The sequence below is a fragment of the Orcinus orca genome, chromosome 7 (assembly GCF_937001465.1).
Source record: "Orcinus orca chromosome 7, mOrcOrc1.1, whole genome shotgun sequence".
In the NCBI taxonomy this organism is placed as follows: domain Eukaryota; kingdom Metazoa; phylum Chordata; class Mammalia; order Artiodactyla; family Delphinidae; genus Orcinus; species Orcinus orca.
Genome location: NC_064565.1, coordinates 26885735 through 26904940, shown reverse-complemented (window position 1 = coordinate 26904940; position 19206 = coordinate 26885735). Strand labels below are relative to the sequence as shown.

General features: G+C 36.2%; 1 protein-coding gene across 7 annotated transcripts in view; it reads left to right on the top strand.

The window, feature by feature from the left end:
• Positions 1 to 19206, top strand: part of ZRANB3 (zinc finger RANBP2-type containing 3) — a 264853-nt gene that overhangs the window by 24433 nt on the left and 221214 nt on the right. For 6 of the 7 annotated variants that reach the window (XM_049712663.1, XM_033420297.2, XM_049712662.1 and 3 more), the window contains exon 2: positions 3551 to 3718. In XM_049712663.1, coding sequence (XP_049568620.1) covers positions 3558 to 3718 — 161 coding nt within the window. In that variant the 5' untranslated portion in view covers positions 3551 to 3557. Of the gene's footprint in view, positions 1 to 3550; positions 3719 to 19206 lie in introns of those variants that run through there. The other variant, XM_033420299.2, reaches the window with a different exon arrangement.

Here is a 19206-nt window from a genome sequence, read left to right as displayed (position 1 = left end):
TTATTATAACTGTTAGTTTCTTGATAATTTAGAAAGAAGATTAAGCCTGAGTCTTCTACTATTAATGTAATGTTGGTTACAGCTGACCTTTTGCAGCACATGAACGTGTATGACTGATCTACATACGTATTTTTCATTATAAGTTTTGTACTTTAGAAAGATAGTATAAATGGGAAAGCGCTTTTTACAAATGTCTTTATTTTGAGTATTAACTAAAACATTCCTTTTCTATTAATTAGATTGTACCAGTACATATTTTTAAGTCCTTTATGTATTCAAGCACCTATTTGAATTATCAGTGAGCCAGTCACACCATAATTTTAGTTTAATTGAAATTTTTTCTATACATTTCTGTTCTGTTTTAGACATCTTCCATCTTCATATTTAAATAATTATTTTTTCTCTTATTTGTTACGCTATTAAAACATTTTTTTATTAAGATGGCTTTAGTTTCATTGTTTATTTTTACTAATATAGTATCTGATTCAGTCCTCATAAAATAAATCATATAAGTTGCAATGTGACCTCAACATAGCAGATATTTTTTTTCTTGGAGTATTTTTAAAATTTTTTTACAACTTAAAAAAAGTAAAGATAATAGGTAGTAGAATCATTTTTGTATATTTTTCTTAGCTTCTTGCCAGTGTTCCTCACTAAAATTTGATATCCCTTATCCTACTCACTCTGAAGGGCTTCTGGAAAGTTGACATGGCTCTTTCTAATGCTACTACCCTTAACAGGATAAATTTCACTTAATCCCAACTCCTCTGAATTTTGACTTTCTAGATTGAAGTCTGGAATGGGTATATCTGATTAGCAAAATCAGTAGCTATAAGGAAGGCTGGGAAAGCAAGAATCTGGTATTTCCAGCTTTATTATCGGAAGGTGATAATCTGACTTCCACTCATATTTGTAATGTAAGGAAATTTCTAAACATAACAGGGGTCCCAGATGTTGAGTGGCTGCAAAAAATGATATAAGTTTACTATCTCAAGGTGTCTCCCAATATATGTATTCACTCTTGTGCCCTACCTAGAGTTCCAGACTCATGTTTTTTCAAGTCTATTTGGCATATCCACTTCATATCTTACAGTCATCTCAAACTACATATATTGCTAAAGGATTTGTTGATTTTTTTTTCTCCCCATCCATTTGTTCGTTAGCCTTTAAGCTCTCAGTAAATTGTACAACTCCATCATGCTAAATATATCAATACATCTTGATTTCACATTTCCCTTATTCTCCACATGTACTCCATCAGCAAGTTCTGTTTGCTTTACCTCTGAGACATTTCCCAAATCCAGTTCCACTGCTAAAGATGATTTTTGCCATGTCTTTTGCAGCATGATAATAGATTTCTTGCTTTCATGCTTTCCCCTTTCTGAACCATTCTCTATTCTCTCTGTCTTTTAAAAAATTTTTTGGCCACACTGCACAGCTTGCAGGATCTTAGTTCCCCGACCAAGGATCAAACCTGTGCCCCCTGCATTGGAAGCACAGAGTCCTAATCACTGGACTGCCAGGGAATTCCCCCCATTCTCTGTTCTTTACTCAGAGTTTTATTATTGCTATTGAGAAGGTGCTAGGGATGCTGACTCATTGGTGCTTATGAGGACCTTATCAGACAAGTGTGAGTCATAAATCATCTCTTAAATCCAGTTGCCATTGAGGCGGTGGGGGCTTTGTGGACTGGCAAAGTCCTATAGGAACATTTTCCCATGCCTTTCTATTGATAGCTTTGTCCTCCTCTTGTAGTTTTTGAAATGTAAGTCAGATTGTGTCACTCCCCTTCTTAAAACTTTCCAGTAACTGCTATCCAGTACGACTTTCAGTGAAGAACGAAATGTTCTATGTTCTATGTGTGCACCGTTCAGTATGAGAGCCACTAGCCATATGCGCCTATTGAGCACTTGAAACATGGTTGATGGAGGAACTGAGGAACTGAATTTTTAATTTAGTTAAATTTAAATAGCTACATCTGCCTAATAGTGTATTTGACAGCACCTCTCCTTTGGCTTCCCTTCATTCTTAAAGTGGAATCCAAAGTCCTTATCAAGAACTTCTATGATCTGACTCTTGGTTATCTCAGTAACTTCATCTCATATCATTCTCTTCGTTGGTCTAACCACATTGGCCTCTTCTCTGTTTCTAGAAAACACTAAGCCTTTTCTCAACTCAGGGTCTTTTTACTTATGCTGTTTGCCTGGAGTGCTCTTCTATCAACTTTGAACCTGACTGGTTCTTTCATATCCTTTAGACTGTAGACCAAGACCAAGTATCACCTAAGAGTGGCCTTACCTTGTCATCCTGCCTAAAGTGGCCATTACCCTCTTAAGTTTCTTCATAATACTTGTACTATACTGTAATTAATCTTGTTTATTTATTTGTTTATTTTCATCTCCCCCTCAAGAATGTTAGTTCTGTGGGGGTGTGATCCTTGGTTCTCTAGATCGTGGCGTGTAGTACTTATTTGTTATTAATAAATACTTGTTGAATTCTTGAGATTCTTAAACATTGTACACAGAGGTTTATTACTTTTTTGGGGGGAGAGGGAGGCTAAAGTTTTATAAGTCTGCAAATAATTGAGAATTAAAGCAAGTTTGTTTTAAAAATGAGATTATATATAAACAGACGAATGGTTCAATCTAAATACGAAGTGTTATTATTAGAGAAGCTTTATAGTTCAGTGATTTAATAGTACTTTTCTTCTTACAGCGTTCTAAGAATTTACTGATATATGAAATTTTTATGTGGTGGAAAATTAAAATTATAACTGTGGAAAGCCACTGGTGAGGAAAGTGCTAATCAGGCAGAGTTGTTTCTTTTTGAATTTTATTTTCTTTTTTTTAATACAGCAGGTTCCTATTAGTTATCTATTTTATACATATATATAAATGTATATACATTTATATATGTATATACATATATAAATGTATATGTATATACATTTATACATGTATATATGTCAATCAGGCAGAGTTTATACTGTGGATTCAAGTGATTAAAGAATTCATTTTAATATTTAAAAATCAATCTCATTCAATAATATTAAGTTAATCTAATTATAAATTTGGAGTTGATGCCTTTGTGCTTAAAAAAAATTTTTTAATGCAATTTAACCTCATTCTTAGAAAATCTAGTATAATATGAAAATGAACACCTATTAAAGGATTAATTATAAAAGGATTCATCTTTCTGTAACAAATTCATCCCTATTTTAAAAATTATTTAGTTTGTAAAAATCTAGTTGATTTATAACTTTTTATAATACATTTATTGCTTAAAATGGGTATGGCTACATCATGGCTCAATTAGAAATACAAATGAAGTAGAGTATGCTGGTTCTTAGTGCATTAAGTAATTGCTTTTGGACTCAGTGCTTTGAATTTTCTTAATAGCTTATTCTGGGAACATGATTTAACCAATTTATATCTAGTATGTCAAGGCTATTGATAAGTGCTTTCATATTATTATTTATGTTTAATTCTCTAATACACTTAGTAATATCTCTTTTCCCCACCCCTCCCTCTTGTGATTTTTTTGTTTTTAGGATCATCATGCCCAGAAGTCATGACATAAAAAAGTCTCTTACACCTCAGATTTCTTGTTTGACAAGTGAATCTTATAAACAGCTGGATTTTTTGCCTGACAAACTAAGAGCAAAGCTGCTTCCCTTCCAGAAAGATGGCATCACTTTTGCCTTGAGAAGAGACGGCAGGTAAAGTACTTTTTTCAAGACATGCTAAAATGCTAAATCCCTGGCAAGTGAATAAAAAAACAAAGCTTTGTGAAAAAAAAATCTTTTTGTGTGTACGTAGTCTTCCCCGTTAATTTTTTTTTTTTTTTACTGGATCATGAAATAATAATTTCAGGATATATTTTATTTTGCCTTCATTCTTGAATGATACTTCAGTTGGCAATACAGCTCTACTTTAATAGCCTTTTTTTTCTTAGCACCCTGAACACTGTATTCTGCTGTCTTCTGGCTTCCATAGGTGCCATTAAAAAGTGTGCTCTCGGGCTTCCCTGGTGGCGCAGTGGTTGAGAGTCCGCCTGCCAATGCAGGGGACACGGGTTCGTTCCCCGGTCCGGGAAGATCCCACATGCTGCGGAGCGGCTGGGCCTGTGAGCCATGGCCGCTGAGCCTGCGCGTCCGGAGCCTGTGCTCCACAACAGGAGAGGCCACAACAGTGAGAGGACCATGTACCGCAAAAAAAAAAAAAAGTATGCTCCCGAGTATCAAAATATTATCCTACAGGTGACTTATTGATTACAAAGAGAAAAATTACACTTAAAATGGTCAAGGTTGGTATCTCCGATAATGGTACAGATACCGGCATAATGTGGTACACAGGAGGTCTGTAACTTTCTTTTTTTTTAAGTTATTTATTTAATTTATTTATTTTTGGCTGTGTTGGGTCTTCGTTGCTGCACACGGGCTTTCTCTAGTTGCAGTGAGCAGTGCGCATGCCTCTCATTGCGGTGGCTTTTCTTGTTGTGGAGCACGGGCTCTAGGCATGTGGGCTTAAGTACTTATGGCATGCAGGCTCAGTAGTTGTGGTTCGAGGGCTGTAAAGCACAGGCTCAGTAGTTGTGGCTCATGGGCCTAGCTGCTACATGGCAAGTGGGATCCTCCCGGACCAGGGATCAAACCCATGTCCCCTGCATTGGCAGGTGGACTCTCAACCACTGCACCACCAGGCAAGTCCCAGTGTATAACATTCTTACGTGGTGTTCTTCCCAGAAATATTTGACCTGATAATCCTGAGGAAACAATCAAACCAGTTCAGCATGTGGGACATTTTTTCAGGACAACTGACCTGATCTCTTCAAATGATTAAATGTCATGGAGAACCAAGGGAAGTGGTGGGAATGTTCTAAATTGAGAAGCAACCTAAGAGCTAGAACAACTGAAAGTAATGCATAAACCTTGATTAGATCCTGAATAAGTAAAAAAAAAAGCTTTAAAGGTCACTTTTGGGTTAACTGGGAAAACTTCATCTGGACTCTATTAGAGTGCTGTTATTGAATTAATGTTGATTACCTTAGATGTGGGAATGGTGTTATAGTTGAGTATAAGAATGTTCTTGTTCCTGGGAAATGCATGATAAAGAATTTGGGGCTGAAGAATCCTGCTATCGGGCTTCCCTGGTAGCGCAGTGGTTGAGAGTCCGCCTGCCGATGCAGGGGACACAGGTTCGTGCCCCGGTCTGGGAAGATCCCACATGCCGTGGAGTGGCTGGGCCTGTGAGCCATGGCCACTGAGCCTGCGCGTCTGGAGCCTGTGTCCCGCAATGGGAGAGGCCACAACAGTGAGAGGCCCGTGTACCGCAAAAAAAAAAAAAAAAAAAAAAGAATCCTGCTATCTATAGCCTATTTTCTACATTTTCCTAAAAGGGAAAGGCATGTATATGTTTAGAGAAACTTTGAGGAGGTCAGCCAAAATATTAACAGTGTGAACACTTGAGTGGTATAAATGTGTTCATTGTATTATTCTTTTTGACTTTTATGTGAGTTTGAAAATTTTCAAAAAAAAAAAGAATCAGTCTAATTTTCATTTCTTTGTAAACTATCTTTTATCTGTATCTGATTTTAAGATATTCTTTTTGTCTTTAGAGTTCTGCAATTTTGCTATAATTTATTCTATATGGTTTTCTTTTTTTTTTTTTTTTTTTGGTACGCTGGCCTCTCACTGTTGTGGCCACTTCCGTTGCAGAGCACAGGCTCCAGATGCGCAGGCTCAGCGGCCATGGCTCACGGGCCCAGCCACTCCGTGGCACGTGGGATCTTCCTGGACCGGGGAACGAACCCGTGTCCCCTGCATCGGCAGGCGGACTCTCAACCACTGCGCCACCAGGGAAGCCCGGTTTTCTTTTTATTTATCCTCCTTGAGATTATTGTATGTTTTTAATCTGAGATTTGTGCCATGTTGATTCTGGGAAATTCTCACTCTTCAAATATTGATTCTTACCCATTCTCTTTATTTTCTTCTTCTGCTACTCCAATTAGACTTATACTTGTCCATTTCACTTTATCCTATGCTTCCATTAATGTCTCATATTTTCTATGTCTATCTGGGCTACATTATGGCTGTTTTGTTGTTGTTGTTTTAAATGGGGTTGACCAAAAAGTTCATTCGGGTTTTTCTGCAAGATGTTACAGAAAAACCCACACGAACTTTTTGGCTAACCCAATAAATATTTATTTATTTTATTTATTTATTTGGCTGTGCTGGGTCTTAGTTGCGGCACACGGGACCTTTGTTGCCATGTGTGGCATCTTTTAGTTGTGGCATGTGGCATCTTTTTTTTTTTTAGTTGTGGCATGTGGGATCTTTAGTTGAGGGCTGTGGGATCTAGTTCCCTGACCAGGGATTGAACCTGGGTACCCTGCACTGGGAGCTTGGAGTCTTAGCCATTGGACCACCAGGGAAGTCCCTATGGCTGTTCTTAAGATCTCTCTTATAGTTTATGATTCAGCTTTTTAATCTGTTAACTCACATATTCAGCTTTAAAGGACTTTTTTTAATGATGAATAACATATGGAGAAGTGTGTGCAGATCATAAGCATATAACTTGAAGAATTTTCACCGTATAGCCATCACCACAATCAAGAAATAGAACGTTACCTGCATCCCAGAAACCTTCCTTTTGCCTTCTCCCAATCACTACTGCGTCCCTCCTTTCCAAAGGTAACCACTATCCTGATTTCTCACACCACAGATTACTTTTACATGTTCAACTATGTTAATTGTAATCATCCATATGTACTCTTTTTAAAAATTTATTTATTTAATTTATGTATTTTTGGCTGCGTTGTATGTATTATGTTGTATGTATTATGTATTATTTTTGGCTGTGTTGTATGTATTATGTATTTGGGGCTTCTCATTGCAGTGGCTTCTCTTGTTGTGGAGCTTGGGCTCTAGGCACGTGGGCTCAGTAGTTGTGGCGCATGGGCTTAGTTGCTCTGTGGCATGTGGGACCTTCCCAGATCAGGCTTGAACGCATGTCCCCTGCATTGGCAGACAGATCCTTAACCACTGTGCCACCAGGGAAGCCCCGTATGTACTCTTTTATGTCTGACTTTTCTCATTCAACATCATTGTGAGATCCTTCCATAGTGTCGCATGTAGTTGTAATTGGTTCATTCTCATTGCTATATAAAATTCCATTGTGTAAATATACCATAATTTATTTATTCATTGTACTGTTGATGAGCACTTGGGTTGTTTCTAGTTTGGAGCTCTTAAAAATAACAATGCTATGAACATTCTTAGACAATTCTTTTGGTAAACATATATACACATTTCTGTTGTGCATATACCAAGAAGAGGAATTGTTGGTCATAAATATGCATATATTCCACTAAGTAGATGCTGCCTCTGTTAGTTTGTCAGGGATGTCATAACGAAGTACCATAACTGGGTGGGTTGAACAACTGAAATTTATTGTTTCACGGTTCTTGAGGCTAGAATTCGAAAATCAAGGTGTTGGCAGAGTTGATTCCTTCTCAGGACTGTGAGGGAAGGATCTGTTCCAGGTCTCTCTCCTTGGCTTTTAGATGTGTATCTTCTTCCAATGTCTTTTCACATCATCTTCCCTCTATTTGTGTCAGAAATTTCCCTTCTTATAAGGACATCAGTCATATTGGATTTGGGCCCACCCTAATGACTTAATTACTGATTACATCAGTAATGACCCTATTTCCCACTTTCTGAGGGACTGGAGCTAAGACTTCAACATATGAATTTTGGGGGACACAGTTCAACCCATAACTTGGCCAAACATTTTTCAAAGTGATTTAACCAATTTATACTTGTGTCAACAGTGGATAAGAGTTCCATTTGTACCACAGCCTCACCAGTACCTCATATTGCTTATCTTTAGTGCCATTTTAGTTATTCTTATAGGAATATAGTGATAGCTATTGACTTTTCATGTACATTTTTCTGATGACAAATGAAGCTTAACACCTTTTCCTATGCTTATTAGCCGTTTGGATATCCACTTATGTTAAGTGCTTGTTCATGTCTTATCCATTTTTCTCCTGGGTTATCTGCCTGCCTTTTTCTTATCATTTTGTAGAGACTTATCAGGTTTATATTCTGGATGGGTCTTTTGTATCTGTGTTGCAAATGATTTTTCTCAGGCTATGGCTTGCCTTTTCACTCTCTTAATTATGCCTTTTGATAAGCAGACATTCTCAAATTTAATGTCCTGTTAAATATTCTTTATTGGTATTGTCTTTTATGGCTGACACTTTTTGCATCCTATTTAAGAAATCTTTGTCTATTACAAGGTTGTGAAGGTAATTTCCTGTGTTTTCTTCTAAAAACTGTTTTGTCTCTTTTTTACATTTAGATCTACAACCTACTTGGGTTTTTTGTTGCTTGTTTGTTTGGCCTTTTGGTTTGTGGGATCTTAGTTCCTTGACCAAGGATTGAACCCGAGCCCTTGACAGTGAAAGTGTGGATTCCTAACTGCCAGTCCGCCAGGGAATTCTCTACAATCAACTTGGAATTGATTTTTGTATATGTTATAAGGTAGAGGTGATGGTGGATTGATTGGTTATATTTATTTATTTACTATTGTATATGGAATATAATTGAACCATTACAATTTATTTATTTATTGGCTGCGTTGGGTCTTCGTTGCTGTGTGAGGGCTTTCTTTACTTGTGGTGAGTGGGGGCTACTCTTCGTTGCGATGCGTGGGCTTCTTATTGCGGTGGCTTCTCTTGTTGTGGAGCACAGGCTCTAGGCATGCGGACTTCAGTAGTTGTGGCACACGGGCTTCAGTAGTTGTGGCTCACGGGCTCTAGAGCACAGGCTCAGTAGTTGTGGCACACAGACTTCGTTGCTGTGTGGCATGTGGAATCTTCCCGGACCAGGACTCGAACCCATTTCCCCTCCATTGGCAGGTGGATTCTTAAACACTGCACCACCAGGGAAGTCCTATTCTTCCATTTCTTTAATTGCCCTCCAGTTACTTCATCTCAATTATTCTTTCCCTTATTTCTTTTTCAGTAAATTTTTTGTAATTTTCAATGTATAGTTCTTTCACATATATCATTAACTTTATTCCTAGGTATTTAATATTTTTGGTGCTGTTATAAATGGTCTTCCCCCCGCCTCCTGCTGATTTTAAGGTTTTCTCTTTGTTCAGCTATCCAAAATTTTACTATGATGTGCCTAAGTGTGGTTTTCTTTGCATTTATACTTCTTAATCTGTGGGCTGATATCATTCATTAGTTCTGGATAATTCTCTGTTGTTTTCTCTTCAACTGTTATTTTTGCTCATTTTTAATACTCCTTGCCTCCAGTTATACCTATGTTAGACCTTTTCTCAGTGTCCCATATATCTCTTATCTTCTCTTTTTGTATTTTCTTATTTTAAATTTCTCTGCTTCAGTTGGATATTTTTGTTTATCCATATTCTTGTTAACTAATACTATCTTTTGCTGTAAGTTAATCTATTGGATTCTCTTAAGGAAGAGACCATCACTCAAAATATCTTAAACCAAAGCCCACACAATATGTCTGACACAGGGAATTACCTGGCGGTTCCTTGGTTAAGAACTCTGCACTTTCACTGCTAGGGGCTGGGATTCAATCTCTGGTTGGGGAACTAAGATCCCGGAAGCCGTGTGGCATGGCCAAAAAAAAAGAAAAAGTCTGAAACAAAGAAGTTGAATTTATTACTTGCTAAGCAAGGGAGAACTGTGCTCCTTGGACATGGCTCTCCAAGCAAAGCAAAGAGTTAGTATTGTATCTGGTTTGGGAGGAAGTCTGTAGACTGTAAAAAACAGGAGTGTTTAATGACTTGCTGAATTTCAGAGTATAGATGAGAGATTAGCCGACTAATGTCAAAGAACAGTCACTCCGTTCCTTTCTTGAAATTGGAGAATAGGAACATTTTATTTTCTGTTCTTAATGTCACGTAGTGTATTTTTAAGCCCTAGAATATCCAGTTTCTATCTGCCTCGTTATGACGTTGGTATCTTGTTTCTTGCCAACTTTTAATTTCATCTCTTATTTCTGTAAATATCTAGAATATACTTATTTTACATATCTGAAGTGTTTTGGAGGCTAATTTTACCTTTTGTTATTGTTGTTCATGATAGCTTATTTCCCAATGTATTTGCTAATTAAAAAAATTTTGTTTTAATAATTAGGTAATCTTAATCTCTGGGAATTTTGAGAAACCTAAATAGTGAGTAGATTCTTTTAGGAAGGACTTACAAAGTTAAGTCTTTGGTTTAAGGTTTTCCAGGTCACATAGGCAGTATCAAATTCATTTTTAGGTAGGCTTATGATTATGAATTTTGATCATTAATTTTCTCCCCATGCCAAACCTTAAGTTTCCTTATTGGCTTTAAAAAAATTTTAGATATAATTAAATTCAGTAAAATGCACAGATTTTAGCTGTACAGTTCAGTGAATTGTGATATATGTATACTTCTGTGTTTTCAAACACGTCAGATACAGAATACTTCCATCACCCAGAATAGGCCTCTTTTTAGTCAACTCCTTCCCCTTGAATTAGGCAACCACTGATTTGATGTCTGTCACCAGAATGTATTGTTTTGTGTTAGTTACTTGATGCTCTCTTAATTTTTTTAAGAATTTATTTAATTTACTTACTTATTTTTGGCTGCGTTGGATCTTCGTTGCTGCTTGCGGACTTTCTCTAGTTGCGGCGAGTGGGGGCAACTCTTCCTTGCAGTGCACGGATTTTCTCATTGCGGTGGCTTCTCTTGTTGCGGAGCACGGGCTCTAGGCACGTGGGCTTCAGTAGTTGTAGCATGCGGACTCAGTAATTGTGGATCGCAGGCTCAGTAGTTGTGGCACATGGGCTTAGTTGCTCCGCGGCATGTGGGATCTTCCTGGACCAGGGCTAGAACCCGTGTCCCCTGCATTGGCAGGCGGATTCTTAACCACTGCACCACCAGGGAAGTCCCTCTCAATATTTTTTAACTTTTTACTTTGAAATAATTTTAACTTATAGAGAAGTTATTAAGAAAAGTATAGAAATAACTTTCATATACCTTTTATCTAGTTTAATTTTAAACATTTTGCCACTTTTCCTTTACCTTTTTTTAACATTTTATTTTATATTGAAGTATAGTTGATTAACAATGTTGTGATAGTTTCAGGTGTACAGCAAAGTGATTCAGTTATACATATACATGTATCTATTCCTTTTCAGATTCTTTTCCCATTTAGGTTGTTACATAATATTGAGCAGAGTTCCCTGTGCTATACAGTAGGTCCTTGTTGGTTATCCATTTTAAATATAGCGGTGTGGACATGTCAGTCCCAAACTCTCTAACCCTTCCCCCCCACCCAACCAAAAGTTCGTTCTTAAGTTTGTGACTCTATTTCTGTTTTGTAAATAAATTCATTTGTATCATTTCTTTTTAGGTTCCGCATATAAGTAATACCACACTGTATTTCTCTTTCTCTGTCTGACTTACTTCACTCAGTATCACAATCGCTAGATCCATCCATGTTGCTGCAAATGGCATTAATGTCTGAGTAGTATTCCATTGTGTATATGTACCACATCTTCTTTATCTGTTCCTCTGTCGATGGACATTTAGGTTGCTTCCATATCTTGGCTATTGTAAACACTGCTGCAATGAACATTGGGGTTCCTTTAATTTTTTATTCTCTCTCCCTCTCCCTCTGTCCCTTTCTTTGTCTCTCTCTACACATACACACGCATGTTAGTGGTTTTTTTTTTCTGAATCACTTGAGGGTAGGTTACATGTATCATGCTCCTTTAACCTACAATATTTCAACATTGTGTGTATTTTTTAAGAACAAAGATATTCTCTAACATAGCCACAGTACATAATCAAATTCAGGAAATTTAACTTCTATGCAGTTCTTTAATCTACATATCTGTTGTCAATTGTACCAATAGTATCCTTATAGCATTTTTTTTCTTTTAGCGCAAAGATCCAGTCCCAGATCAGCTTTTGCATTTAGTGATATCTCTTTCTATCCTTTATTGTAGGACAGTTCCACAGCCTTTCATGACATTAGTATTTTTTTTTTAAAGAATATAGACCTGTTTATTTTATAGAATGTGTCTCAATTTCTTTAATGTTTTCTCATGACAGGATTTAGATTAGTCCTTTCTGGATTGGTACGTAAGTGAGATCAAGGTCCTGTCCTTGTCACGATATTGCTTTTGAAGGCACACTGTATCTGTCAGCCTCTCACTGGTGGTATTAATTTTAATTGCTAGTCAAAGTGTTGTAGTTTCTCTACCATATATATAGTTACTATTTTTCCCTCACTCAATTGTTGCCTATTTAACAAACAACTAACATGAGATGTTAAGACCATGCAAATATGCTTCTCCTTATTTGATTTTTTCCTCTTGGATTTGCATCCATAGATGATTCTTGCTTAAAATAATTTTTGCCATGTAGTTGTTAAAATGTTGATTTATTGACTGGCATCCTGCTTTAAGGAAGAGCCCTCCTCTGCCCAGCAATCTCTTTCTTTCTCTCTCTCTGCCCATCCATCTGTCCTTCCCTCCTCAGTATGCGCTCATGGAATCCTATATATTGAATGAGTTATAATCCCTTACTCTACCATAGCTTACGTTTGTCTTTTTTGGAACTTGGTATGAATGGAAATCATATAATTTATGTGTGTCTGACTTCTCTTGTTCAACATGTTTTTGAGATTCATATACATTTTTTTGATCTCTGAATGTAGGACAGTTATTTTATTCATTCACTTGCTGACAGACATTTGGGTTGGTTCTAATTTAGGAGTCTTATGAATAAAGATGGTATTAACATTCTTGAACAAGTCCTTTTGTGGACATGCTTTCTCCTGCTAGATTTTAGGGTAGGTATATCTGTTTAACTTTGTAAGAAAACTGCCCAACTTTTTTTCCACCCCATCAGCAATATATGAGAGTTCTCGGTGCTTGAAGTCTCAGCCTATATCATTTTAGCCATTCAAAATTAATGGATCTTCATGTGGTAGGTCATTGTATTTTAATTTGTGTTTTCCTAATGACTAATGGTGTTGGCATCTTTCCCTGTGCTTATTGGGTGTCTATCTATATGAGATAGTTATATCTTATATTAATGTTTTACCCATGTTTTAGTTGTTGTCTTTTTTTTTTTTTGGCCTCTCTGCATGGCTTGTGGGATCTTAGTTCCCCGACCAGAGATTGAACCTGGGCTGTGGCAGTGAAAGCACTGAGTCCTAACCATTGGACTGCCAGGGAATTCCCAGTTGTTGTCTTTTTACCTCTGATTTGAAGGAGTTTTTTTTATACTCTGCATAAAACACCTATGCCACATACATGTGTTACGGGTAGTTTCTCCCAGTCTATAACTTGCCTTTTACTTTTCTTCACAATATCCTTTGATCAACAGAATTTTAGAATTTTGATAAAATCCAGTTAATCCAGTTCTTATATGGTAATGCTTTTTATGTTGTCACCAATAAGTCTTTTTTACCCCACAATCACAAATATGGTCTCTTATGTTTTGTACTGGAAGTTTTATAGTTTTAGCATTTGTGTTTTGATATATGATTTATCTCAAATTAATTTTTGTATATGGGGTGAGAAGAGAGTTCTAGGTTCAGTTTTCTTTCACACCGATATCCAGTTATTCCAGCACCATTTGTAGAAAAGTCTATATTCTTTTCCATAAGTTACATTGGTGCCCTTGTGGCACAGCAATTGACCATACATGTATAAATCTACTTCCTGCTGGTTTCCTTTTGCTTATATCTCTCTTTCTATTGTCACCCCTTTTCCACTTTCATTTATGTTGTAGCTTTCTTAGGCTCATGTTTTGTTTAGGAGCCTCACTTCCACTGTTCATTTTGTGTAGATCTAAGACCCTATTCCTATTGCTCTGCTTGGCTGTTAAATCTTAAGGTTCCTTGTTGATGGTGTCTGTAGACACCTTCATTGTGACCCATGGCTTTATTACTCACCTGTTACTCTGGGTTTGACTTTCTCTTTTGTTTCTGGTCATTGTAAATATTTTTTTTACTTTTCTTCAGGCCAGCTTTGCATTTTAAAATATAGTATTTTATCTAATTTCCATATTTCTAGGTATTTGCAAAGGAAAGGGCTTTTAGAATAACTGAACCACCATAGTACTGGGAGCATGAATTTTACTGTTAAATCTTCATTTGGGATTATACACTGTGTCATTCATTATATAATAGCCTTATTATAAAATTACTTTCCTTTTGTACTCTAAATTTAATCTTGTATAATTAATATTCCAACAACTATTTCTTTCTCACCATATTTTTTTTGTAGTGTACTTTTAACCATCTTTCTATTTTCAACATTTTTGAGACACTTCCTTTAGATGCTTTTTAAAATTTCAAAGTCAGATTTCACTTTGTGATTCAGTTTGTCTTTTCTCTTAAGTATTATTAAGCTTACTTCCATTCGTTGACATTAGAGCTATGTTTGGTCTTAATTCCGTCATCATAGTAATTGTTACTGTTTCTTTTCCTAAAAATATGTTACTATATAATCACTTTGTGAACCACCAAATATATTACTATGTGATCCAAGTTTTCTTCTGTTTAGTATGTGCTTTTAGTAATTTGAAAGGTATAGACTTTGAATCCACTGGTAATCTTTATAACTATAGCTTTGTATAATATACTTGTATCTCCATTTTATTAGGCAGTGTTTTCTTATTCCCAGTTATGTGTAGTGATAGTTGGTATGTTGCCTTTTTCTCTTTCTATCCTTCTTTCTCAGCACATCATATTAATTGGTTAAATTATTTTTCTGATGTTACCTTTGTATTTTAAAAAATATTTATAATTTATTCTACAATATACTTAGATTATTTTCTTTACCAACTGTATGCTTTTTTTTTTTAATTTGGCCACGCCATGCGGCTTGTGGGATCATAATTCCCTGACAAGGGATTGAACCCGATCCCCGACAGTGAAAGCGAGGAGTCCTAACCACTGGACCGCCAGGGAATTCCCCTTTACCATCTTTAACTGATCTTTACCTTTTTCCCCTCTTACCTCTTGTTAGGTATGTAATTTCGATGTTGTTGTTGTCTGTAACTGTTACATTCTCTTCTGTATGCAGATTATTTAAACCACTAAGTGATTTCATGCCTTCCCTTCAGTCCATTTTGTTTCTGCACAGTGTTCTTTGGTTGAAGTTATCTCCTCAAATTTTTTCAGGACTAAACTAATGGGAAACCAATTCCCCAGTTTCTTGCATTTTAAAAACGTCTTTACACAGAGTTTATACTAAATGAGGAAGTGGCTGGGTAAGAAATTCCTCAGTCTCACTTTCTTTTCTGGTTGATGTTGTAGGCATTGCTCCACTGTTTACTGTAGACAAGCTGAGGGCCGCCTGGGTTTTTTATTTTCTTCTTAGAGATGATGATTTTTTTTGGTTTCACTACCCATTTTGGCAATCCAGTACTGGAATATGTCTTGGTGTTGATGCATCTATATCTCTTTCTGGATGGGCTATATTATTTTAATGTCCAGTTTACACTTTTCTATCATTTCTGGGAATTGTTCTTGAATTACATGGAGAACAGTTTTTCAGGGCTTTTATTTTGGTTTTCTTCTTTGAAGCCATCAAGTATGCTTATGTTTTTTGATTGATTTTGACCTGTCATCTCTATCCTTTGTATTTTCTTTCATAATTTATTTTTTCTCTAAAACACTTTTGGTCTGTTCATTCCCTTTGAAAATTTTCTTTCGGTCATGTCCTATGTATACTTTCCTGTTTTTTTAGCAGTGCCTATTCTCTTTTTTGCTTCCATTTGGTCTTCATTTCAGTGGTGTTTATTTTTCTTTTACTTCTCACACCCGTCAGTTCACATTTAATTTCTTTGTTTTTTAACATAACGTCATTAAGTTTCTGTACTCTACTTTATATATCTTGTGTTATAGAGGTAATTAAAGTTTAAATTTGTGGCACACTCTTTAACTATGATTTTCATCTGCTTCATAGGTACTTTTTTCTGTGTTTTTCCTTTTGATTTCCATTTTGTTTCCTTCTTATATTCATAGCATCAATTTTTTTAAGAAATTACTGCTCCTCATTCAATAAGGAACATTTTTCCTGAGCCTGCTATTTGCGAAAGATCACCTCAGAGAGGGCTACAGTAATGTTCTAGACTAAAACCTATTCTCTATATGACACTATTTTTTAAAAATTATTTATTGTTATTTTTATTTATTTTTATTGAAGTATGGTTGATTTATAATATTGTGTTAGTTTCAGGTATACAGCATAATGATCCAGTATATTTGCAGATTATATTCCGTTATAAGTTATTATAAGATAAAGGGTACAATTTCCTGTGCTATATAGTATATCCTTGCTGCTTATCTAATTAATATATAGTAGTTTGTTAATCTCATAGCCCTAATTTGTCCCTTCCTCCTCTCTCCCCTTTGGTAACCACAAATTTATTTTCTGTATCTGTGAGTCTGTTTTGTATATACATTCATTTGTATTATTTTTTAGATTCCACATATAAGTGATATCATATAGCATTTGTCTTTCTCTGTCTGGCTTACTTCACTGAGTATAATATTCTCTAGGTCCATCCACATTGCTGCAAATGGCAATATTTCATTCTTTTTTATGGCTGAGTAATATTCCATTGTATGAGAGAGAGAGAGGGAGTGTGTGTGTTTTTGTGTGTGTGTGTGTGTGTGTGTGTATCACATCTTCTTAATCCAGTAGTCTGCTGATGGGCACTTAAGTTGCTTCTGTGTCTTGGCTATTATAAATAGTGCTGCTATGATCATTGGGGTACATGTATCTTTTTGAATTAAGTGTTTTTGTTTTTTCTGGGTATATTCCCAGTAGTGGAATAGCTGGATCATATGGTAGTTCTATTTAAGGTGTAGTTAAGGTAGTTTTTTTAAGGCACCTCCATACTGTTTTCCACAGTGACATAGTTACATTCCCACCAACAGTGTACCAGACTTCCCTTTTCTTCACATACTCTCCAACATCTGTTATCTGTAGACTTTTTGATGATAGCCATTCCGATAGGTGTGAGGTGAAACCTCATTGTGGTTTTGATTTGCGTTTCTCTAATATTTAGTGGTGTTGAGCATCTTTTCATGTGCCTATAAGCCATCTGCATGTCTTCTTTGGAAAAATGTCTATTCAAGTCTTCTGCCCATTTTTTGATTGGATTGTTTGGTTTTTTGATATTGAGTTATATGAGCTGTTTGTATATTTTGGATATTAACCCCTTGTCACATGCATCATTTGCAAATATTTTCTCCCATTTTGTAGGTTGTCTTTTTGTTTTGTCGATGTTTTCCTTTGCTGTGCAAAAGCTTTTAAGTTTAATTAGGTCCCATTTGCTTATTTTTGCTTTTATTTACTTTACTTTAGGAGACTGAGCCAGGAAAATATTTCTACTATTTATGTCAAAGAGTGTTTTGCCTATGTTCTCTTCTAGGCGTTTTGTGGTTTCATGTTTATGCCAGTATTTTTATATGTAATTTATTTCTTTTGATTATATGACCTGAGCAAAAGAAATCCACATAGCAGGGTAACTAATGGTATAAAGACTCTCAGTCCTCTCTTAGCCTCTCTGTGCTAGCTACCTCCATTTGGGGTTTCATCATTGAGCTCTGGCCTGGGGTTTCATCATTGAGCTCTGGCCTCCTCTGATTTCTCCTTGCAGCCAGACTGGACCCAGGGATATGCTGGCTGCTGGTCAGTCTGTCTAGCCTGTTGTGTTGACTTGCAGAAGGGATTCTTGACTTGGCAACACAAGTGTCCCCCTCACTTTGGAACTGCGTCGTACTGTTTTGTTTTGTTTTCCTGAGATGTGAAGCCAGAAGTGTTTTTTCTAGATATACTCCTTCATTTGTTGTTGTTGTTGTTCTATTTTTTGGCCACGTGGCATGTGGAATCTTAGTTCCCCAACCAGGATCGAACCCGCAACCCCTGCAGTGGAAGTGGAAAGTCTTAGCCACTGGATGGCCAGGGAAGTCCCTGTTGTTGTTTTAGTATTTAATATTTTGGGTAACCTATCCTTGTTTTGTCTAGTTTTCAAAGATGATAAATAATCATGAGTTATATTTTTGAATCTGTGCTCCACCAAGCTCAGTGTTAGATACATTGCATAAGTAATTATTAAGTGATTTTTTTACATATGTATTTTTGTCTGGTTATGTGTATACAACATGGCCGAAAATAATTGACAAACTTATTAATATGTGTAGTTTTTAGTATATGGTTGAACAAGAAGAAGGTTTGCTGTAAATGTCATTTACTTATTCACATCTGGTAAGATATAAGACGACTGTCAAAGAATTATTAGGCTTAGGCTTGTACACTGTCACTGGTACCTTCATCATTAGTTAATACTCATGTATAGATGGTGTTCTGAAATAAACTGATTTTCATTTCTTCTGGAAATCCTGGCAGAACCATTTGTTTTAATTATTTGTCTGCATGGGGGAAGAGAAGACTTCGTGGTATTTAAGGCTTTTACCAAAAGTATGAGATGATGTTATAGTCATTTGTATTCTTTAAAGGTATCACTTGACAATGTAATTTGTTTCATTGTTTTCTTTTCTTTCCTAAAATTGAAAAGTATTTTGTTATAATACCCATTTAGATATACTGCTTTTGTAGTGTTATAATCCCTACTAGTTTGGCTGAATATAGATTGAATTTTTGCATTAGTGAACAAAAATATTGAAACACCTGGTCTTTTTGCTACAAGAAGTTTTTTTTGTTAAAGTATTTTAATATTGGGCTTCCCTGGTGGCGCAGTGGTTCAGAGTCCGCCTGCCAATGCAGGGGACGCGGGTTCGTGCCCTGGTCCGGGAAGATCCCACACGCCGTGGAGTGGCTGGGCCCGTGAGCCATGGCCGCTGAGACTGCACGTCTGGAGCCTGTGCTCCGCAATGGGAGAGGTCACAACAGTGAGAGGCCTGCGTACCGCAAAAAAAAAAAAAAAAAAAAAAAATTATTTTAATATTATGGTGTATATCACCATGCTTATCATCTCAATAAGATAAGGATAACTGGGTGAAGGTCTGAATGAACCTTGAAGTTGGGTATAAGAAAGCTGAAGAAATAAGTAGCAAAAATTTACTTATTAATTTCATATAATCGAGTAATCTAATTCATGAGAAATGAAATCTTGACATTCTAAATAGCATTAATTTGAGTT